The 18,347-nt window shown below is 39.3% G+C and overlaps 1 protein-coding gene across 1 annotated transcript in view; it reads left to right on the top strand.

Moving 5' to 3' along the window:
* The window catches only part of hap1 (huntingtin associated protein 1), a 35,072-nt gene that overhangs the window by 425 nt on the left and 16,300 nt on the right, over positions 1 to 18,347 (top strand). Inside the window, exons 2-3 of the mRNA XM_086210013.1 lie at positions 14,411 to 14,680; positions 14,966 to 15,154. Of these exons, the coding sequence (XP_086066139.1) occupies positions 14,411 to 14,680; positions 14,966 to 15,154 (459 nt within the window). The remainder of the gene's footprint in view (positions 1 to 14,410; positions 14,681 to 14,965; positions 15,155 to 18,347) is intronic.

Below are 18,347 nucleotides of genomic sequence, written 5' to 3'. Positions count from 1 at the left end.
ACCTTGATTTCAAAGAAACCAGACAGCAGTGATTCACCTCAGCCAGGAAGAGAAACACTGCCTTTGTTGGATCATCTGCATAAATGTGTCAGAGTTTCAGATGAAGTCAAGCTTTAGGTTTATGCTCCAGTATTTGATTCAGTCTTCCTCAGCTGCTTTGTCTTATACAGAAACCTGGAGTGGCCATAGAGAGATATTTGACATTTTCCCTCCATGTGGTCACAGAATAAAATGTTCTCCCATGATTTAGTGACTTTAAGGCCACAATAAATGACTTGTGCCCCAAGTTTGACACATTTGGGGTTGCAAGATTTAAATTATTACCTCAATCTAATTATTTTGAAGCCAGAAGATACACGTAAATCACAATGTGGGAACGAGTTGTGTAATCTTGTCATGGCCTCAAAATAATTAAATCAAGGGAACAAGTTATATCCTATGGCCATTAACCAAATAGACAGAGGGGAGCAAGTTATATCATGTTACCGCAAAATAAATACATTGATTGAAGGATTCATATATTGTGGCCACAAATTCATGGGACTAAGAGGACATGTTATATCTTCTGGCCTCAAAATATATATTTATTTTCCTGAATTTAAAAGCATCCTAATTTAAAACTTTTGAATGGAAAGAAAGCAAGAGTGTCTTTAAACACTGACGGCGATATCTGCTGCAGCAACAGAGAGTGCGGAGCTTTGTCAAAGTGCTTGTGTGAAACACTCAGGTCCAGTTTTATGCTACATCCTGCCTCAGGCCATATTGTTATCGCTCTCTGCTGTGTGTCCTTTGAGACAGTCATCATCTGTGCCTTCTGCACTAAAAGAGACAGACAGAGGGGGAAAGTACTGCTGGCTATATAGGCCATTGTATAGTGAATGTCTGGACTGACAGCCCTCTTTTTTAAAATAGCTTCAGGCTTGATTGACACTCGGGTTTGCTGGTGTTGCTGGAGGGGTTTGATGTTTATCAGATTATACACTGAATGTAACAGTGCTGTCATACTGAGGTCTGGGACATATTCACTGTTGTAACTGAAACATTATCTGATTTATTGTGAGGACTCCCTCAGATATCCTTAGGCTGGCTGCAGGGACATGAATGGTGCCATTATTTGAATACTGCTGCCTCTTTATTTTGAAAATCTGCCAGGATATAAAAGATGTGGGATGGCAGTTCATGCTAAGTCAATAACACCTGTGTTTTTGGTTTCAGTTTTTATACTCACCTCATGATGTCCAGAACAGTCATCTATTTATGAAAGATATTCACCTCCCCTAACAAATTTATGCTTGATATCACATGAGAGAATATTCACAAAGAAATAATCTGGGTTTCCTGTTGACGGAGGGTCAAAAAGATACCTCCAGTCTTGTCTTCTGACCTGCCAACAAAGATACCATAAATATCACTGTGCAGCCCAATCTGTCCTACAGTGCATGACAATATAATGTCTTGGCTTGACAATACTGGCTTGTTTTGCTCTCTCTCTTTAGTCCTCTGTCTCACATCCCACAGGAAATGGCCCCCATTGTCCTTGGGAGAGGAAGTGGCCTGGAGAAGACCACTGGCTGGATCTATGGAGACTGTGATAAATTATTAATCATCACTTACAAGTGGAAGACATGCAAGTGCTGCAGCGTTGACTGTCCACTGTGGAACCATTTTAGAACAATAAACAGTGGAGCTGCAGCTGACCACGATAGACTCTGAACATTGTAGCGGCTGTGACATTAACTACGAACTGTAGGTACGATATATTCTAAAATGATCATGGACTGATTTCTTTTTTCCTAATCAACAAACTGAGTTGCTCACTTGTCATGAAAATGTGTTGTTCAAGTGTTATATTATCCTCTGAGGGACTATGTGCTGTACATACAGGTGAGTGGTTCATTCACCGGAGGTCGACCGGCTGGATTGTTCTGGGGTTTCCAAACAAAGCAAGCAGTATTATTTTTTTTTAAGAAGCATTTAATCTAGATTATTGCTCTCAGGAAGCTTCATGTCTGGCTACAAATTACCTTTTTAATAGAGAAATAGGACTCATCAGGTATCTGTTTGTGGATTATTGTTCTTAAATTGTTCTTATATTGTTGCTGTATACTCCTTAATTGTATTATGTATTTACCATTAGTGTGTGTATGTATGTATGTGTGTGTGTGTGTGTGTGTGTGTATATATATATATATATATATATATATATATATATATATATATATATATATATATATATATATATATATATATATATAATATGTATGTAAAATTATAGGCAGCACGGTGGTGCAGTGGTCAGCGCTGTCGCCTCACAGCAAGAAGGTTCCGGGTTTGAGTCCTGGCTCAGTCACAGGATCTTTCTGTGTGGAGTCTCCATGTTCTCCCTGTGCTTGTGTGGGTTCTCTCTGGTACTCCAGCTTCTTCCCACCATCCAAAGACATCAAGAGGGTTCGAGGTTGATTGATACTCTAAACTGACCGTAGGTGTGACTGTGAGTGTGAATGGTTGTCTGTCTCTATGTGTTGGCCCTGAGATGGACTGGCGACCTGTCCAGGGTGAACCCTGCCTCTCGCCTGCGACCCTGAACAGGAGCAAGCGGAAGACAATGGATGGATGGATATATATATATAGTCATCATACTCCTCTTAATTGTATTTGTCATTTATGTCTTTTATTCCTTACTTGACTTGTTCACGTAAGTTTTACCTTTTTTTGTATGAATATAATTATTAATATGCTGTATACCACTGAGGCCATATTTTGAGTTCAGTGCATTGCTGTGAAAGAGCTTAATGCTGTGTTAATTTCCTTGAATAAACAATAATTATACCTGTGTATACAGTATGATGTGCATACACTTTTATATCATTCATACTTTTACCACTAGAGGTAGACAGAGAATGACATAACCACATCATACTCTGAAGAACCATTAACCATCTGTGGTAGGAGGATGGGTGTGTGTGCGTGTGTTTGTGTGTGTGTGTGTGTTTGTGTTTGTGTTTGAGAGTTAATTGTGTGTGAACATCTTAGGCAGGTTTGGTGGTTGGCTCTTGAAATGAAAATAGCTCAGAAGTTGGGCGTCCCAACCAGTTTGACAGCGTCCAGATGAGGCGAGAGAGGAGGCTGGAAATAACATCTATAAAAAAATATTCTTTCACAACAACCAGACACAACTGCTAGACAGATGATAAGCTTGGGAAGACCCGTTTTTCCAAAATTCCAGCAAAAGCCCTCTGTCTCTATTAACTATATTATTAACCAAATCACATGTAGGGCTAGGCTACATTAAATCCTTTTGGTTGCTCATATTCTTTCATCTTCATTCACTGAGATTCTCTGACAGGGTCAGGAGAGGCCTGCCTCACAATGAGAATCTCTGGTTTACAGTAAAGTATCTCTTCAATGTTTGGGGCGTGTTTGCATAGCCACTCACTCTGGCTAATTGTGCCAGATAGGGGAACCAGCGATATCAAATGTGATGTGATTTCTCTGGCTTAAAATACTTCTCATGTGATGTCTGATACCATAGAGCTTGGCTGGACATGCACATACCAGTTTATACATATTTAGAATCTGAGAGAGTTGAGGGTGAGAATATTAAAGCTAAGTTTAAAGTTGTGGTAAACAGGGATTTAGGTTTTTTTCACAAAATGACAAAAGATAATACCCTGGCACGATTTATTCTAATTCAAATGTTGTTTGGTGGAAAAACGACCTTGTTTAAAAAAAAGACTACACGCCCCATGATGCCTTTCTCGCACGAAATGAAACACGGAGTGGATTCGCCGCTGACAGCTGAGATACAAGTTTGCTGAGGGAAACTTCAGACGACCTTCAACATAGGCGAATTGAAGACACATGTAAGTGTTGTCTCTTCTCATGTCGATTACACACCGACATTTCATAGACACCCCCCTGCGCGGACTGGCGTTTTTCCAGTGTGGTCCTCGAACTGTCCGAACATTAATGCGGGGAAGTTTCCATAAGGTTGCAGGGTGGGATCCCTCCGTGGGCGGACGTGTTGATGATATGATTAATGGTGTCATGTTTTTAACATCTTCTTAACAAATGTGCTCTGAGTAAAAATTAGTGAAACTTAATTAGATGTTAATTTACATTTTAGCTAAACGTATTGCAACTTTTTCTTGCAGGTGTTTGGCGTTAGCCTAGCTTGTCCATATCTTGGGCTTGCTTTGCTAACCATGTCATCGTTTATAAGCGAAGCTAAATCCGTTGTGAACGTTTCAGCCCCGAGCAATTTGTTTTAATCATGTAGTGTGTGGGGGCTTTACACCAAAACACAGTCCTTTATCTGAAGGGAACCAGTACGCCTGATAACTGTGTCCCTAAAATGTTTCCCCTTATATCTTGATTTAGGAAAGAGGTTTCCTCTCCAAATTGACCAGCGTTATTCGGAGTAATCTGAAATGTACATAGAATGTATATTTAATAAAACACATGATTGCAGTGCGTCATCTGTCCATGACAGATGGGGATACAGTTTGTCGCACCATTAAAATAAGATGAAAAAAAATTGCACCGCTTAACTATTGCTAGGGTTACTACTATAAATATTAGAACATTTTCAAATTATTGGAGGAAGACATAGCCTATTGTAAATGCAGTAAAATTAATATGAAGTTCCATAACAGGTAAATGAGAGTAACTGCATTTATGCTCATTGATCCCCCATGTGTTACTTTACAAAACCGGTTAAACTACAATACTCATTTAACAGTGAATTAAACAATCCACCTGTTGCTGTTTTTTGTTTGCTTTGGTGAAATTGAAGCATGTAATGTCAGGATTCCTCTCAGGAGTAACTACATTGTCATGGCACCTGTTTCCGTTTTTTGTGTCTCCAAGCATCTGAGTTCCTTTTATCAATGTCATGATTTCTTGGCACTTGCACCTTGCAGGGCAGTGATGTCATATGCCTTTGGAAATGAAAGCAATAAGGAGCAATGTCATTTATTGACATGTGTACCTTTTAAAGTGTTTCTACAAGCTGTTCTAATTCATAGGTAATAAAACAGTTGAAAAGTTGCATAGGCCCACTCTTTTGTCTACAGGAATCATTATCGATAAAACCTTATCAATGCCAATATCTGTTATTTGTGACTATTTGACAATTACAGTAAAACTTCGACTTTCATCTCTGTATCCTGTTCACATCCATACGTGACTACTGCAGTTGTGTAGCTTTCATGAAAAAAAACCCCTTCCTGTTATTCTCCTCATGAAGAGGTAACAATAGCTTTTGTGTGCTGTCGTGTGATAGACAAGGGAACACACACACAAACACATACACACACACACACACGCACGGTGTTAGAACACGTGTGTAAACCAATCATGACCTGATGTGTATTCAGCACAAGTTACTGAGATTTAAAGATGTCATCCCAGCCCCATACTGCAATGACGAGTAGCTAAGCTATTATCATAAAGAAAGGAGCTTGATCAACTTAACTGATATTTACTCACAAAACTACAAATTTGCAATGTATGTTGGGAGTCACAATACCAATGCTAATGTGAATATAGGGCCATAAAAACACCATAATGGTGACAAGAATGCAGGTGAGAACTGCAAAGTACTTGTTTGTTTCTTTACAGACAAAACTGATAATTTTTCCATTTAAAAACTAACCATTAATTTGGTATTGACAAAAAATGGTTGTAATGCTGCGGCTAAGAAGGAAATAAAGTTTGCTCATTGAAAAGCAAAAATTTTGACTTTATGTTTCCCTTAGTCTTTCTCACTGTTCAGTTGTTGACTTGTGTTGACTTGTTTGCTCATGATTTGCTGCTGGTGGTGCTGTTCATAAAAATAATCTGTCTGTATCCTTACAAACATTTGATTGAGTAAGCTGGTCTGTCAAGTTCTTAATTCAGTTGCGAAATAGCTGTTCTGAGAACAGTATTGTTTGGCATCAATTCCCTCAAACATTATTGAGTTACTGAGTTATTTAAGTGTTCCCTCGCCCTTCCTGCAGACCAAGCAGCTGGTTCGATCATGATATTTTTTTTCCTCTTTTGCAGAAGCCTAATGGAATAAAACTACCTAACCAGGAGATCTTGCTTAATCTTTTTTTCTGTCCTTTGTCTGCGTGAAATGCAAAGCATCTCAGGCAGATGACTCCAACCAAATATTGCATTTTACATCCTGAAGCAACTGTACTGTAGATTTTAGGTTCTTTTTCTTATTGGACAAGAGCTTGTATGAAATAAGGGCACATGCTTTTGCTTTTTGCTTCTTGCTGTGTCAGCTACATGTGACTGGTATGTTAGAACAAGGGGAAGATCCATTAACAAACTAAACATGTTTGGTAAACGTGGAATTCTTATGTAAGACCGTGTAGAATTGCAGTGTGAGGTACATTTTTGAAAACCATACATTGGTACGTTTATATTGTTCAGTACATTGGGGAAGAGTCTCAATCAGTATAAATAGTTGTTGGAGCCAATTAGTGCTCTATAAATCTATAAGGAAGAACCAGTATTTGTCTGTTCAGGTGTTCCACCCTGAAGGTAAACGGCGGTTTATTGCCGCTGTTGTTACTATAGATCTGTATGTTGTTATACATCCACACATTGCAGTGCAGCATCTCAGTGGCTTAACCTAGCAAGAACCTCATTATACATGGTCACAATATTTTTTTATCATAAGATTTCATGATATGCTATGATAAATATTAATATGTTTACTACGAATGTCACAGTAGAGCTGAAAATACAAAATGCTTGCTGTTTACCATCACATTGTAATAAAAATGCAACATACAAACTGAGCCAAAACTATTTAATTCAGACTTTCCATCACACTTTATCAACATGATGTTTGCAAAGTTGCACAGTTATATACGTTTATAGCACACTAAATGAGAAATTAAGTACATTTAAGCTCTATAGTCACTCACTGAACAGCATCATACTAAAATATGGCTGCCATAATGGCGCATGATAGAATTTTATCATGATGTATTGCAATGTGGAATCAAGACTAGGGACTGTAATATCAATACAGAATTGTTGAAAAAACAGCAAATTCCGAGTTATTGTACCTACTTTATTGCACCGTCTTATTTATGCCTTAAATGTTAGCTTTGCCCTTACAATCGCACCATTCTTTTTTGAAATTATAGTACTTGTCTTTGTTGTTTTCACTTAATCAGTACAGTGTTACATGTCCCCGGCATTATGTTAAGTCGGATTTGTGGAAGTAGGGTGACCTGTGTGGACTGCATACTAATATGCCATTGCTTCGGTCTGTTAGCATAATGTATATTTCTTTTCATAACTGCCCCAGGAAGCAGTCTTACCCATAAAGTAGTCACATTTTATATCCTTTGAAGAAGAAAAAAATAATAACAGACTTGTGTCTTTGAAGATGTGCTTGACCTTTTTAGTGTTTTAATGTCAAACAAAAGAAAAAAGTATATGCAGGACATAACAGTTTGCTGTGTCACATGTGAAATATAAAATAGGTTTGTTCAGTTGGACAGTTTGTAAGTAATCACTGACAACTGTCTGTAAATCAGTGACCAGTAGTGTTGGGAAACCGACCTTATATTGTCTGATAAAGTCAGTGTGTGACTCCAGGTATAAATCTAATTTGGCTATTACAGGTGAGACTAGAGGCTGGAGTTTGCCTGTTTGATGCAAATGTCCATAAGGAAGAGGGAAACCCCGAGCTGCTGCTGTATTACAATAATCCAGACAAGTGATGACACACACGCGCACACACACACACACACACACACACACACACACACACACACACACACACACACACACACACACACACACACACACACACACACACCCCTCTATGTTGTTCTTTTATGTTCTATCTCTCTGTCTGCCGAGATAACCAGCTCGACTTACCTCCTTATGTCCCTCCTTCTCCCATGCCTGCTGGAGCCCCACCTCCACTCCTCACTGGTACTTTCTCTCTCCTGATAGGACACACTCTGTACAGGACAGACGCAGGCCGCAAACATCGCACTTGTGGGAGAGAGCATTTACTTGGATGGACACACACTAAAGGAGAGTGTCAGACCTACAAGGGGAAAGCCTTGTGTCTGTGATTATTGCAGCAGCACAGTAAGTCTATTTCACATTTTTTAAGACCTTTGATGGCTGGCTGGTGTAACTAGTGTTTTTAGCATTAGCATGCTTTTCCTCTCCTGTGCTGCTGTTGCCTGCTACAATCACTTTTTGTTCATCAGTCAGCAGCACAGATGCAATTGTTTGTTTTCTCATCTGGTCAATATGACTCAAGTGAAGAAAAGGATATTTTGTGCCCTTCTGTGTAAAAAAACCCCCAACAACCAAAGAATGAACTGAAGTCAGCGAGATTTAATTTCAAACTGGTCTTGTTAATTATCGACTCCCACAATTTAATTTTCGTTTTGATATGTTTGTGTCTGGGTCTGACTTGGTTAGTTTCTGGAATTAATCTCTTGCTGTTGTGTGTTCAGGTGCCTCAGGACAGAATTCCTACTATGCAGTTGACTTGAGCTGCTGAATTATAAGTAAAAACATCACAATGATGATGCTATACTATGAACAGATTACCTTGACTCGTTCAATATAAGAAAAGAGGCAATGAAGAGAATCCATTGTGGTATGAAATGTGTGTCATGAATGTTTTGTTCCCCATTTTAATCACAAATCAATCCTTCTCCGACACCGAATGATCTCCAAGCATGAGAATGGCTCCAAAAACATCAGTTACCAGTTTTCCGCAATTTCAGACTGTCTCTGAGACACGTGGTAGAGACAGCACAAGTATGTAACACAACTAAGTGTCACTGCAGAGCAACGGGTAATCTCCTGTACTCTTGATGACTATTTTGCCAGATTTATATACACAATATGATTTTATCACAAAGTGTAGCCACACATCAACCATGGCGGCTTGAAGGGAATGTCAGATAGTGTTTCATCATGCATTCAAATCTGGTGCTTGATTTATGAATACAGCAACGTGTATTAAGTTAGATTCAAAATTCTACTGTTGTCTAAGCAACTTAACGCCTCTCTTAAAAAAAACTCCACTTGCTTTCTAACCTTTAAGACTTTGGGAGATCAGAAAAAGTTTGCAGCCTGAAATGATTATTTCATTTTACACTTGGTTAATAGTGTCATAAAGGTTTTAGCGACAGGGTCATCATGACTGACATATTACTGCCCAAATCTGCAAAGTGATTAAGAGGGAATATGGGTCAGGTGTTTTGATCGTCCTTTAGTTTGGGCCACTTGTGCAGTGAACAAGCCCTTTGCCCTTTAGAGGATCAGTAATTGGTATTTGGGTTTTTTGTGTCCTCTCTGTGTTCATGTGGAGTTGCTGTCCAGATATAGCACTCACAGTTGTCAGGGTGACATTCTCTATATACCAGCCTGTTTCCCAGGCTCTTTCTTCTCTATTATATCGCTGACTGTGTCAAATAAATTAGCTGTCTCTCTGTCTCTCTCATTTTTTTCCCCCCAATATATTTCCCAGTCTTTTCTAGCTGCTGCAGAAAATTGTTATTTAATCCGATGTTGCTGATTTAAAAGTGTTTTCTAAATGTAGAGGTCAGAGGTTTTGTACTTTTGGTTTGGTAAAGGAATCAGTCATGAGACATCACTTGTAAGTAAGTGGTTAACAAAAGATTAATTGACTGATCTAAAATGATGATGGACAGATTAACTGATGGAAACCAATAATGAGATGCAGCCCTGCTCCTGGAGCCTTCCATGTTTTCCTTATAACCATTTGATCATATCTTATCAGTCTTTCTCAAGCCTTTCCTGCTGTCTTTAATGTGGCACTTCAATATTTGCCCTGTTATCTGACATCGTACCCTGCCTTTTGTTATGATATACTATAGCCTTTGTGCTTTCACCTGTGTCTGCGGTTTAAAAAAAAACAACAAAAAAAACTATGGTATAGATATTTTGACAATAATATAAAGATTTCTCTATTTTATTCAAGCGATCTATTGTCATGTGGTGAGATGACACAAGTTCCGGAGTGTAAAAGCATATGTCTCACTCGCCGCCGTTTCCTGGTGACTGATATCATAAAATTTTGTCAAAAATAAACTTGACTTCTGGGATCAAGTAAGAATTGGTTGTAAATAGTTAATCAAGCAATTTCCCTTCTATGAGTTGTGTTGTTTACTATATTTAGGATTACAACTTTCAAGGAAAAATGTAAAACAAACATGAGGCTCAGTGGTTGAGTGAGTTGCATATTTTTGATAAGGTATGTGGTACTTCAGTTGGCTGTTTTGATTCTTGTTACAATTCCGTCTGAAGATTGGTGTAATTCTAAGATTTGTTGCTCATGGTTTTCAGGTTAACAGAACAAAACTACGAAATACTTATTTTTCCTAACCGCTCCAGTCATTATAATGTTCTTTTTACCTGCTATGTTTGGATGAACATAAAGAGTGCGTTTTCTCAGTCCTCGTGTTGCAACATGAGCAGGAGTTGGTTGAACTGGTGGGCAACACAGACCACAACATTTGTTGAACATCTTAATGCAGTTGGATCGATCCATAAATACTTTACAATGCAAAGGACGTGCATTAGGTGATGTCAGCTGCCAGTATCTGTGGATCAACACACATCAGGGCACACACACATTGTTGGCTCATCTTATACTTGTAGTTGATGAGGTCCAAATGTCTAATTCTGTCCTTGCGTCTGCAGATAAATCCGGCGATCTTGGTACGCCCAAGGCAAGAGTTAAAGCTTTTAAATAACTTAACTGTTACATTTTTAATGATTTTTTTTATCACAGTTAGGGATGCTATGTCAGTGATAATATCTTCTCGTCATTGGTATTTGCAGATATTGGTCATTTTATTATTATAATAGTATCAGTGCAGTACTGCTCAAGTCTCTTCTTTACCGTCTGTTGACATTACTTTCAAATTCACACTGTTTACATGTATTTTCCAGTTTGTACAAAATGTTGTTATCACACAAACTTGATTTTTGACTGACTAACATCTGTAAATAATCGGCTATCATCCAAATCAGTTGTATAATACCAGTAAAACATCCAATAATGTGCATCCCTTGTTACAGTAATTTGTTTTTATTACCGGTTGTTGTCAGACATTATCATGACATTAAGAGATGATTTTCAAAACTTATTACTGCAGTAGAGTTGACCAGCCTCGATCTATCTATCTATCTGTCTGTCTAGCCTATTATCTAGCTATCTATCTAGGGTTAGGTTACCCACACAGGAACAGGGAGAACATGCTGATCCCGTGCTGGAGCCGGGGCTCAAACATGGGACCTTCTTGCTGTGAGGCGGCAGTGCTGACCACTGCACCAGCATGCAGCCTCTATCATAATCATCTGTATTTAGTTTGTATTTTAAAATATATCAGTGATTGCAAATTGGCATGAAGTTTCTTCTTCTTTGCTATGAAACAGCGCAGTAAATGTGATTTATGGGCTAAAAGGTATTTGGAAATGAAGAAAAATATTACATTTGATGGGCGGCACGGTGGTGCAGTGGTCAGCACTGTCGCCTCACAGCAAGAAGGTTCCGGGTTCGAGTCCCGGCTCCAGCACAGGATCTTTCTGTGTGGAGTCTCCATGTTCTCCCTGTTCCTGTGTGGGTTCTCTCTGGTACTCCAGCTTCCTCCCACCGTCCAAAGACATCAAGAGAGGATGAGGCTGATTGATACTCTAAATTGACTGTAGGTGTGACTGTGAGTGTGAATGGTTGTCTGTCTCTATGTGTTGGTCCTGTGATGGACTGGTGACCTGTCCAGGGTGCATATTTAACTGCTATTTCACCAATTATTTGTCTTTTGCTACATTTAAATGCTCCTACTGTTTCTTGGGATTTCCTGCATTTAGAGTTGTGGTTCCAGTTACAAGAGAGATCAACACCTCCCTCCACGCAGTTTTGACTAAGTTGCACAACCTGCTGGCATCAGGGTGAAAAGACATTGTCTTTTCCCTTTTCTGTCCTAAGTACCCATGTCAACCACATGTGTCTGTGCTGGCCCACTCCCCCCGCATTCTCTCTTTCTATCCTGCGTGCGTCTGCTCACGTACACACCCTCCTGAAGGGGCAATGTTTGCACAGAGCTTTTCAAACACCCTTTTTGAGTTCAGTTGAGTCTAGGCTTCAAGGATAAAGGCAGGCCTTTTGCTTATTACATAGATTATCTTAAGATGTATCCATAAACCACCTTTGTTTTTTTTTAGTACACATGATTTGTTTTATTCTTTTATTCCACTGATTCTAGTTGTATGAATTCAGAAATTGCTGGTGGCATTTTAAGTACGTTTCTACACACACAAGCTTGGCACTCATTGTCCTGTTACTGTAGCTCCATTATTCTCTGTGTGATTGATGACCCAGTTGATTTCTCTGGCATTCAATCCAGCACAGTAAAAAAGACTTGGATACAAAGGAGGGGAAGATGGCAAATAAACAGGTCCACAGTGTCACAGCTAAGTGGCTAGCACAGTCTCACTTGGCTGCACGTGAAACAACCCAACAGTGTTCGTCACTAATGGCCAAATTGAAATGGACAGAGTGGACATGCCTCTTTTTCCGAAGTGCATATTAGCCTTTGTTTAGTGCGCATGTGAAATTAAAATATTTGTACACACAGCGGCTATGATGAATGGGTATGATTGAGAACCTGACTCAGTGCCAGAAACCTTTGGTCTAATAAGGGTGACTATACAAGCTGAGGATTGATGAAGACGTGTTGGCCGCAAACCAACTCACTCAGCTGATTAGATGGATTGTGCAGACGAGACAAAGAAGGATAAAATGAAGAGCTTCTGAAAGTGATACTGGTGTGTGTGCGCGTGTGTGTGTGGGGGGGTTTCAATGTTTAATCACTGTTATGATATATGCACAATTGTAGTCTTCTGCTTTAGTTTGTGTGCTTGTGCTGTACCATTTCAGTCTTGTATCTGTTTCTTTAATTGGGATAAGCCTTTACCCTGCCATGCTTACCCTGGCCAGCATGTTTTATTGACAGCAATAACTGGGTTTAGGTATCAAGTGTCCTCCTCTTCCCTGAATGAAGCACAAAACCTTTGTCACTTTAATTCATGAGACAAGCTTGTTTGTCTCTTAAATGGCTCACTCCAGTGCTGTTTGGTTATTTTTCACATCCAAACATTAACATCTTATATTCTTGTGCTTGTTGTTTGTCAGATCTATTGTTGTCTTTACAGAATGAAAAATATATTGCAAAGCTAAAAAGTAACACATACACTCACCGCTTTTTTAGGTACACCTGTTCAATTGCTTGTTGACACAAATTGTTGATCAGCCAATCACACGGCTGCAACTCATGGCATTTAGGCATGTAGATGTCATCAAGGCGACTCGCTGAAGGTTAAACCGAGCATCACAATGGGGAAGAAAGGGGATTAAAGTGACTTTGAATGTGGCATGGTCTTTGGTGCCAGACAGGCTGGTCTAAATATTTCAGAAACTGATGATCAACTAGGATTTCCATACACAACCACCTCAGGTTTACAACGATGGTTGTGTGTGTGTGTGTGTGTGTGTGTGTGTGTGTGTGTGGGGGGGGGGTGCTATCCCAGCTGACACTGGGCGAGAGGCGGGGTTCACCTTGAATGGGTCGCCAGTCCGTCGTGGGGCATTTTTTTTCTCTTCATGTATGTATATTTGTATCAGAAAATATGGATTAGAAGGCATCAATGCCAAAGTAAATTAGGTGTGTATTCTGTTTACACTGCACTATCCCCGTCTCCCCATTAACAGGATTCACTTCATGACAAAGATATTTCCTCACAGGTTGATGCTTTTGCAAAACCTGACTGACAATTTATTTTACACAGAATGAATAAAGACAAGCTGCTCCTGGAGTCAGCAGCTCTGCATGTAATCCATATAGCATTTACAACCTCCTGCTGCATATCATGTTTATAGTTGCTTTGCTGTTGTACTGGGGGACCTGATCTGTTTCGCTTCAGGCTCTGGTAACCCTATCCCCATGACCCTGAAACATAAACAGGAGGCCTGGCCATCCTTTGTTTATAGTGAAAAGCTCTTTGATCAAACAAAGGTCTGATGTTGGAGTTCACAGTTGTGTTGTTGGAGTTGTGAAAAATAGATGAATCTCAATGAGGCTGCAATTGCTAGAATCATAATTGTTTTCTCACCAATCAGTATTTTACAAGGATTATCTTTATATTAAAAATAATTTTTTATTTAACACCTGACATTCAAATGTTGTCTTGAATGTTACTCCAAAGCTCTTTTGAAATGTTTCTCTCTCTTTTTCTTTTGTCTCAACTCTCATCTCTTCAGTCACTGCCTGATGCCTTGCAAGCCTGTGTTGTCTCCCTGAGCCACCAGGGGGCCTCAGTCCTGCAGGGTGACACCCAGCAGAGTTTGCCGTCACCCTGAACCCTCCAGCTCCAGTCAAGCTGTCCCACCCTGCTTCCCCTCTCTGCTCCCCATCTTTTCCTTTTCCTCCTTCTCCTCTCTCCTGGCCCCCACAGGCCCATCTGGAACCCCAGCCAGCCTTCTCCCTCCATGAGGGGCAGAGGGAGGCACCGGGGGCCCTGGATTTGGACCCCCAACCTCTTGAGTTTGCTTCACCTGGGAACTTGTGGGACCTGGAGCAACGGCTCTGCCACGATGCATCAACTCTAACAGGTAGGAGAGACACATAATCATCATAATCATCATCATCTTATGTGATGGCTTACAAGTTATTTAATAAGAAGTTGTCTTCATCATTCTAACGACTCAAGGTGATTATGCTAAGCAGAAAAAGTTAAATCAGGTGTAATATGTCTTGTGTAGAGTATATCCAAGAGAAATCTGTCAGTGGAGCTCAAAGTAACACTAAAGATGATAAGGTGAAATTTGATTTTTTTTTTTTAAGTGCTCCTTCTTCTCTGTTCTGCTTTGTTTTTCTTTCCTCATCCCCATGCTCAGATCTTTGCTCAGACCTGCCGGAGTTGGAGATAGTCAGCCTCCTGTCAGAAGGTCAGCCCAACTACACTCTCCGAGCAGACTGTGTGTTTGGGTACGACAATAATGACTGGCTGCACACCCCTCTGCTGCCACCAGAGGTCGCTCTGGGACTCACATGTGAGCAGATTGAAGAGACGCTGAAGTACTTCTGTGAGTTAATTTGTATTTAACAAAAATGTTTAGTGTTTATTGATGAATTGGCCAATAGTGAGCTCCTCAGGATCTACTAAAAAAAAAAAAAAGGCTACGTTGTGGTGTCTTAAGTCAAAAGTACCTTTTGCCATTAAACATGAAATGATCTGGGAATGGCTGACGGGTGTTTTCTATTGAGTACTAACAAAGAGTAAAACTTGTGCTTGAGCATGTGTACAATATGCTTTTGTATGTACTTGCATAATAAAATCATATTAAACTACACATATTTAAAATATCAGAGCAACAGTTAATTGATGGAAAGAGAATGAAAAGCTAAATATTTTGATAATAAATTTTTTTCAAGCATAAACGTAAACATTTGCTGATTCCAGATTTGTAAATAGAGCGATTTATTGGGTTTATTGTCATTTATGACAGAAAATGAGTTCTTTGTCCCTGTAGAATGGACTAAAGAAGCAATTTGAACATGTCACTTTGGGCTCAGCGAAATTGGGATTAGCGCCAATCCTCAAATTTCATTGTTATTTTATAGTTACAAATAATTCACCAATTAATCGGTAAAAATAATCTAAAGGTCAATCACTGATGAAAACAACCAAAAATAACAAAATCTTTTGTGAAGTAATTGAAAATATAGTTTTCTCTGCCCACAACTTAAATATTTTCTTATGTTCGGTTTCGATATTCCGCCCACAAGATAAACTGTAAAACATCGCGCTTCCTTTGATTGTGGAGCAACAGCAGGGCCCCAGCAGCTTTGCAAGGAAATGCTTGAGCAGATGTTTCAACGGAGATAGGAATAGAAATGAGAGGTTGTGCTTATTAGCACCGAGCATCAAAGGAGACCAAGCAACACACCCTGAATTTACTGTGACAAAACTATGTGAAGCTTCTCTGCAAGTGAGCTCACGACTTTGTTGCTTTTCCGTCACCTCATCAATTATTTTTCCACCAGTTGAACATTTAAGCAAGGTTATATTAGAGAATAGCCAAATAGGAAAACAACGTGTGTGTGTGTGTGTGTGTGTGTGTGTGTGTGTGTGTGTGTGTGTGTGTGTGTGTGTGTGTGTGTATATATATATATATATATATATATATATGTATATATACATATATATTATTGCCATACAGTACTTTCTGATCCTGTTTATTTCTACCTGAACTATCCCTGGAAATGTCCTTTGCTGAAAGAAGAAAATTAAAATAACAAAAAAAATAATGAAAATTCAAATCATAAACTGAGGATGCAAAAGTTTAAACCTCGACTATCTCCTTGGCGTGTCCTTGTCTGTTCTTTGCTTCTTTTTTCTTAACACATTCATCCCTCTGTCCTTCCTTCTCCTCTTCATCCAATTTCTCCATGTTTCCACGTCTCATTTCCTCCCCTCCGTCATTCTTTTCCTAATTTTTTTCTTTTACGCCTTCCTCTTTTCTTCTGTCACTCCTTCCACATCCATTGTTATCATATTCCTTGGCTTCTCATCACATATTTTGCTGACTTTCCTTCTTGTAACTTCTGCTTTTCTGCTCTCTCACTCCCCTCAGCTGTCCTCCCCCGTCCCTCTTCCCCTCCCACTCAGCAGGTCTTCTCTCGTCCTTTCCTCTCACTCCATTCTTGAGGATTGAGCTGGAGAGTGGAATGTGTTTGGTTGTCGTTTGCTCTCATTAGTTATTTTCTTGCTCTGCTCTGATTGGTTGTTTCACTATTAGGCTGGCTCAACCCGTGATAAATCCTCAAAGAAGTTAGTGCTGTGGCTTTAACTTTTTTTTAAGGTTTTCTCAGTTCCATTCAGAGAAACAGTTATTGTTTTAAAAGACATATTATTCTTTTTTTTTACTTGCTTTTCAAGTATTTTGCCTTTTTCAAGTATTTTTAGGGACACATTGTCATACGCTGGTTGGATTTTGTGGATCTGCATTTGAACATACTAACAGTAAGAGGCATCACCACATGCCTCGGAAAGCCTGGTGGGAGTGGGGCTGCACCTGACAATCTGTATGCTTTGAAACCACATCTTCCGTTCTCTCTCATCCATAGTAGTGATTGGCCAGGCTTAGGCGATGTGACACTGTAAACAGACATTGAGCTTCTCTCTCTTTTCAGTTTGAGTGCAGCAGTGTGTGTGAGTGTTTGTGTGTTTTGTAGTGACCCAGAATGTCTCCCTTCTCTTCTCTTGTACACACAACACCACATTTGTGAGTCACAGATGTCAGATGTCACCAAGCTTCAAAACAGCTTCAGCTGGAGCTCTGCAGATATACAGTATATATATATCTATATCTATAATCTATATCTATATCTGTATATATATATATACACACATATATGTATACACACACGCATATATATAGATATATACATATATCTATATATTTATATCTCTATATATAGCATGGTATATATATGTGTCTATATCTATCTATATATATCTATATAATTATATATATAATTATTTACACACACACACACACACACACACACACACACACACACACACACACACACACACCAGTCACCACTCTGACGTCATGATATCATGGCTGCTATATTAGTTGCTGCAGCAAACCAGACAGGATTGGTCCTGTGGTGCATAGGTCTTAATTCAGTGGAGTGTCTCCATTCACCAGCTGACTTTTTTAGGCCAGCCTTGGCTGAAACATTGTTGAGTGTGGATTACTTGGGGTTTTCTGTCATCATTTGAAATGTATTTAAATACTGAACTATATTTTTTGATTTTTTTTTCAAACGACTGCACTACAGATCCATTTGACATCCATGATGCAAAGACTGGAAATCAGCGGGTCAGTTTTTTACATGAACCATTCAACATCCAGCAGCAATAGAAAAAGCCTAAACTGATGTTTATTTCTTTTTTTCATTTTGCGCTTTCAGACAGGTTATTGTCACAAGTCAGTTAGTGACAATTCAAAATATTTGCTGGTCAGTTTATTGACCAACTGTTTGTAATGGCGCTGGTTTAATCCTTTTTGGGGGAAACCTCAGCGGTTATGTTTCAACAAACTGACCATTTAGTTTCCTAGTATCTGTTTTTTAGATGGGACTAGCCAAACACCAGGCTGCTAGCAAACCAACGTACGCCATCTTCACCCCATCAGTGTCTGTTGTCATCCCTGGACAGGAGTTAACATGATGTGCAGCTTTGTGATAATTTACATTAATTGATGA

The sequence above is a fragment of the Aulostomus chinensis genome, chromosome 8 (assembly GCF_037954235.1).
Source record: "Aulostomus chinensis isolate RoL2024-O1b breed Wild chromosome 8, RoL_Achi_v1.0, whole genome shotgun sequence".
In the NCBI taxonomy this organism is placed as follows: Eukaryota; Metazoa; Chordata; class Actinopteri; order Syngnathiformes; family Aulostomidae; genus Aulostomus; species Aulostomus chinensis.
The sequence above is the reverse complement of the archived record's forward strand: the minus strand, read 5'-3'. Positions and strand labels throughout refer to the sequence as shown.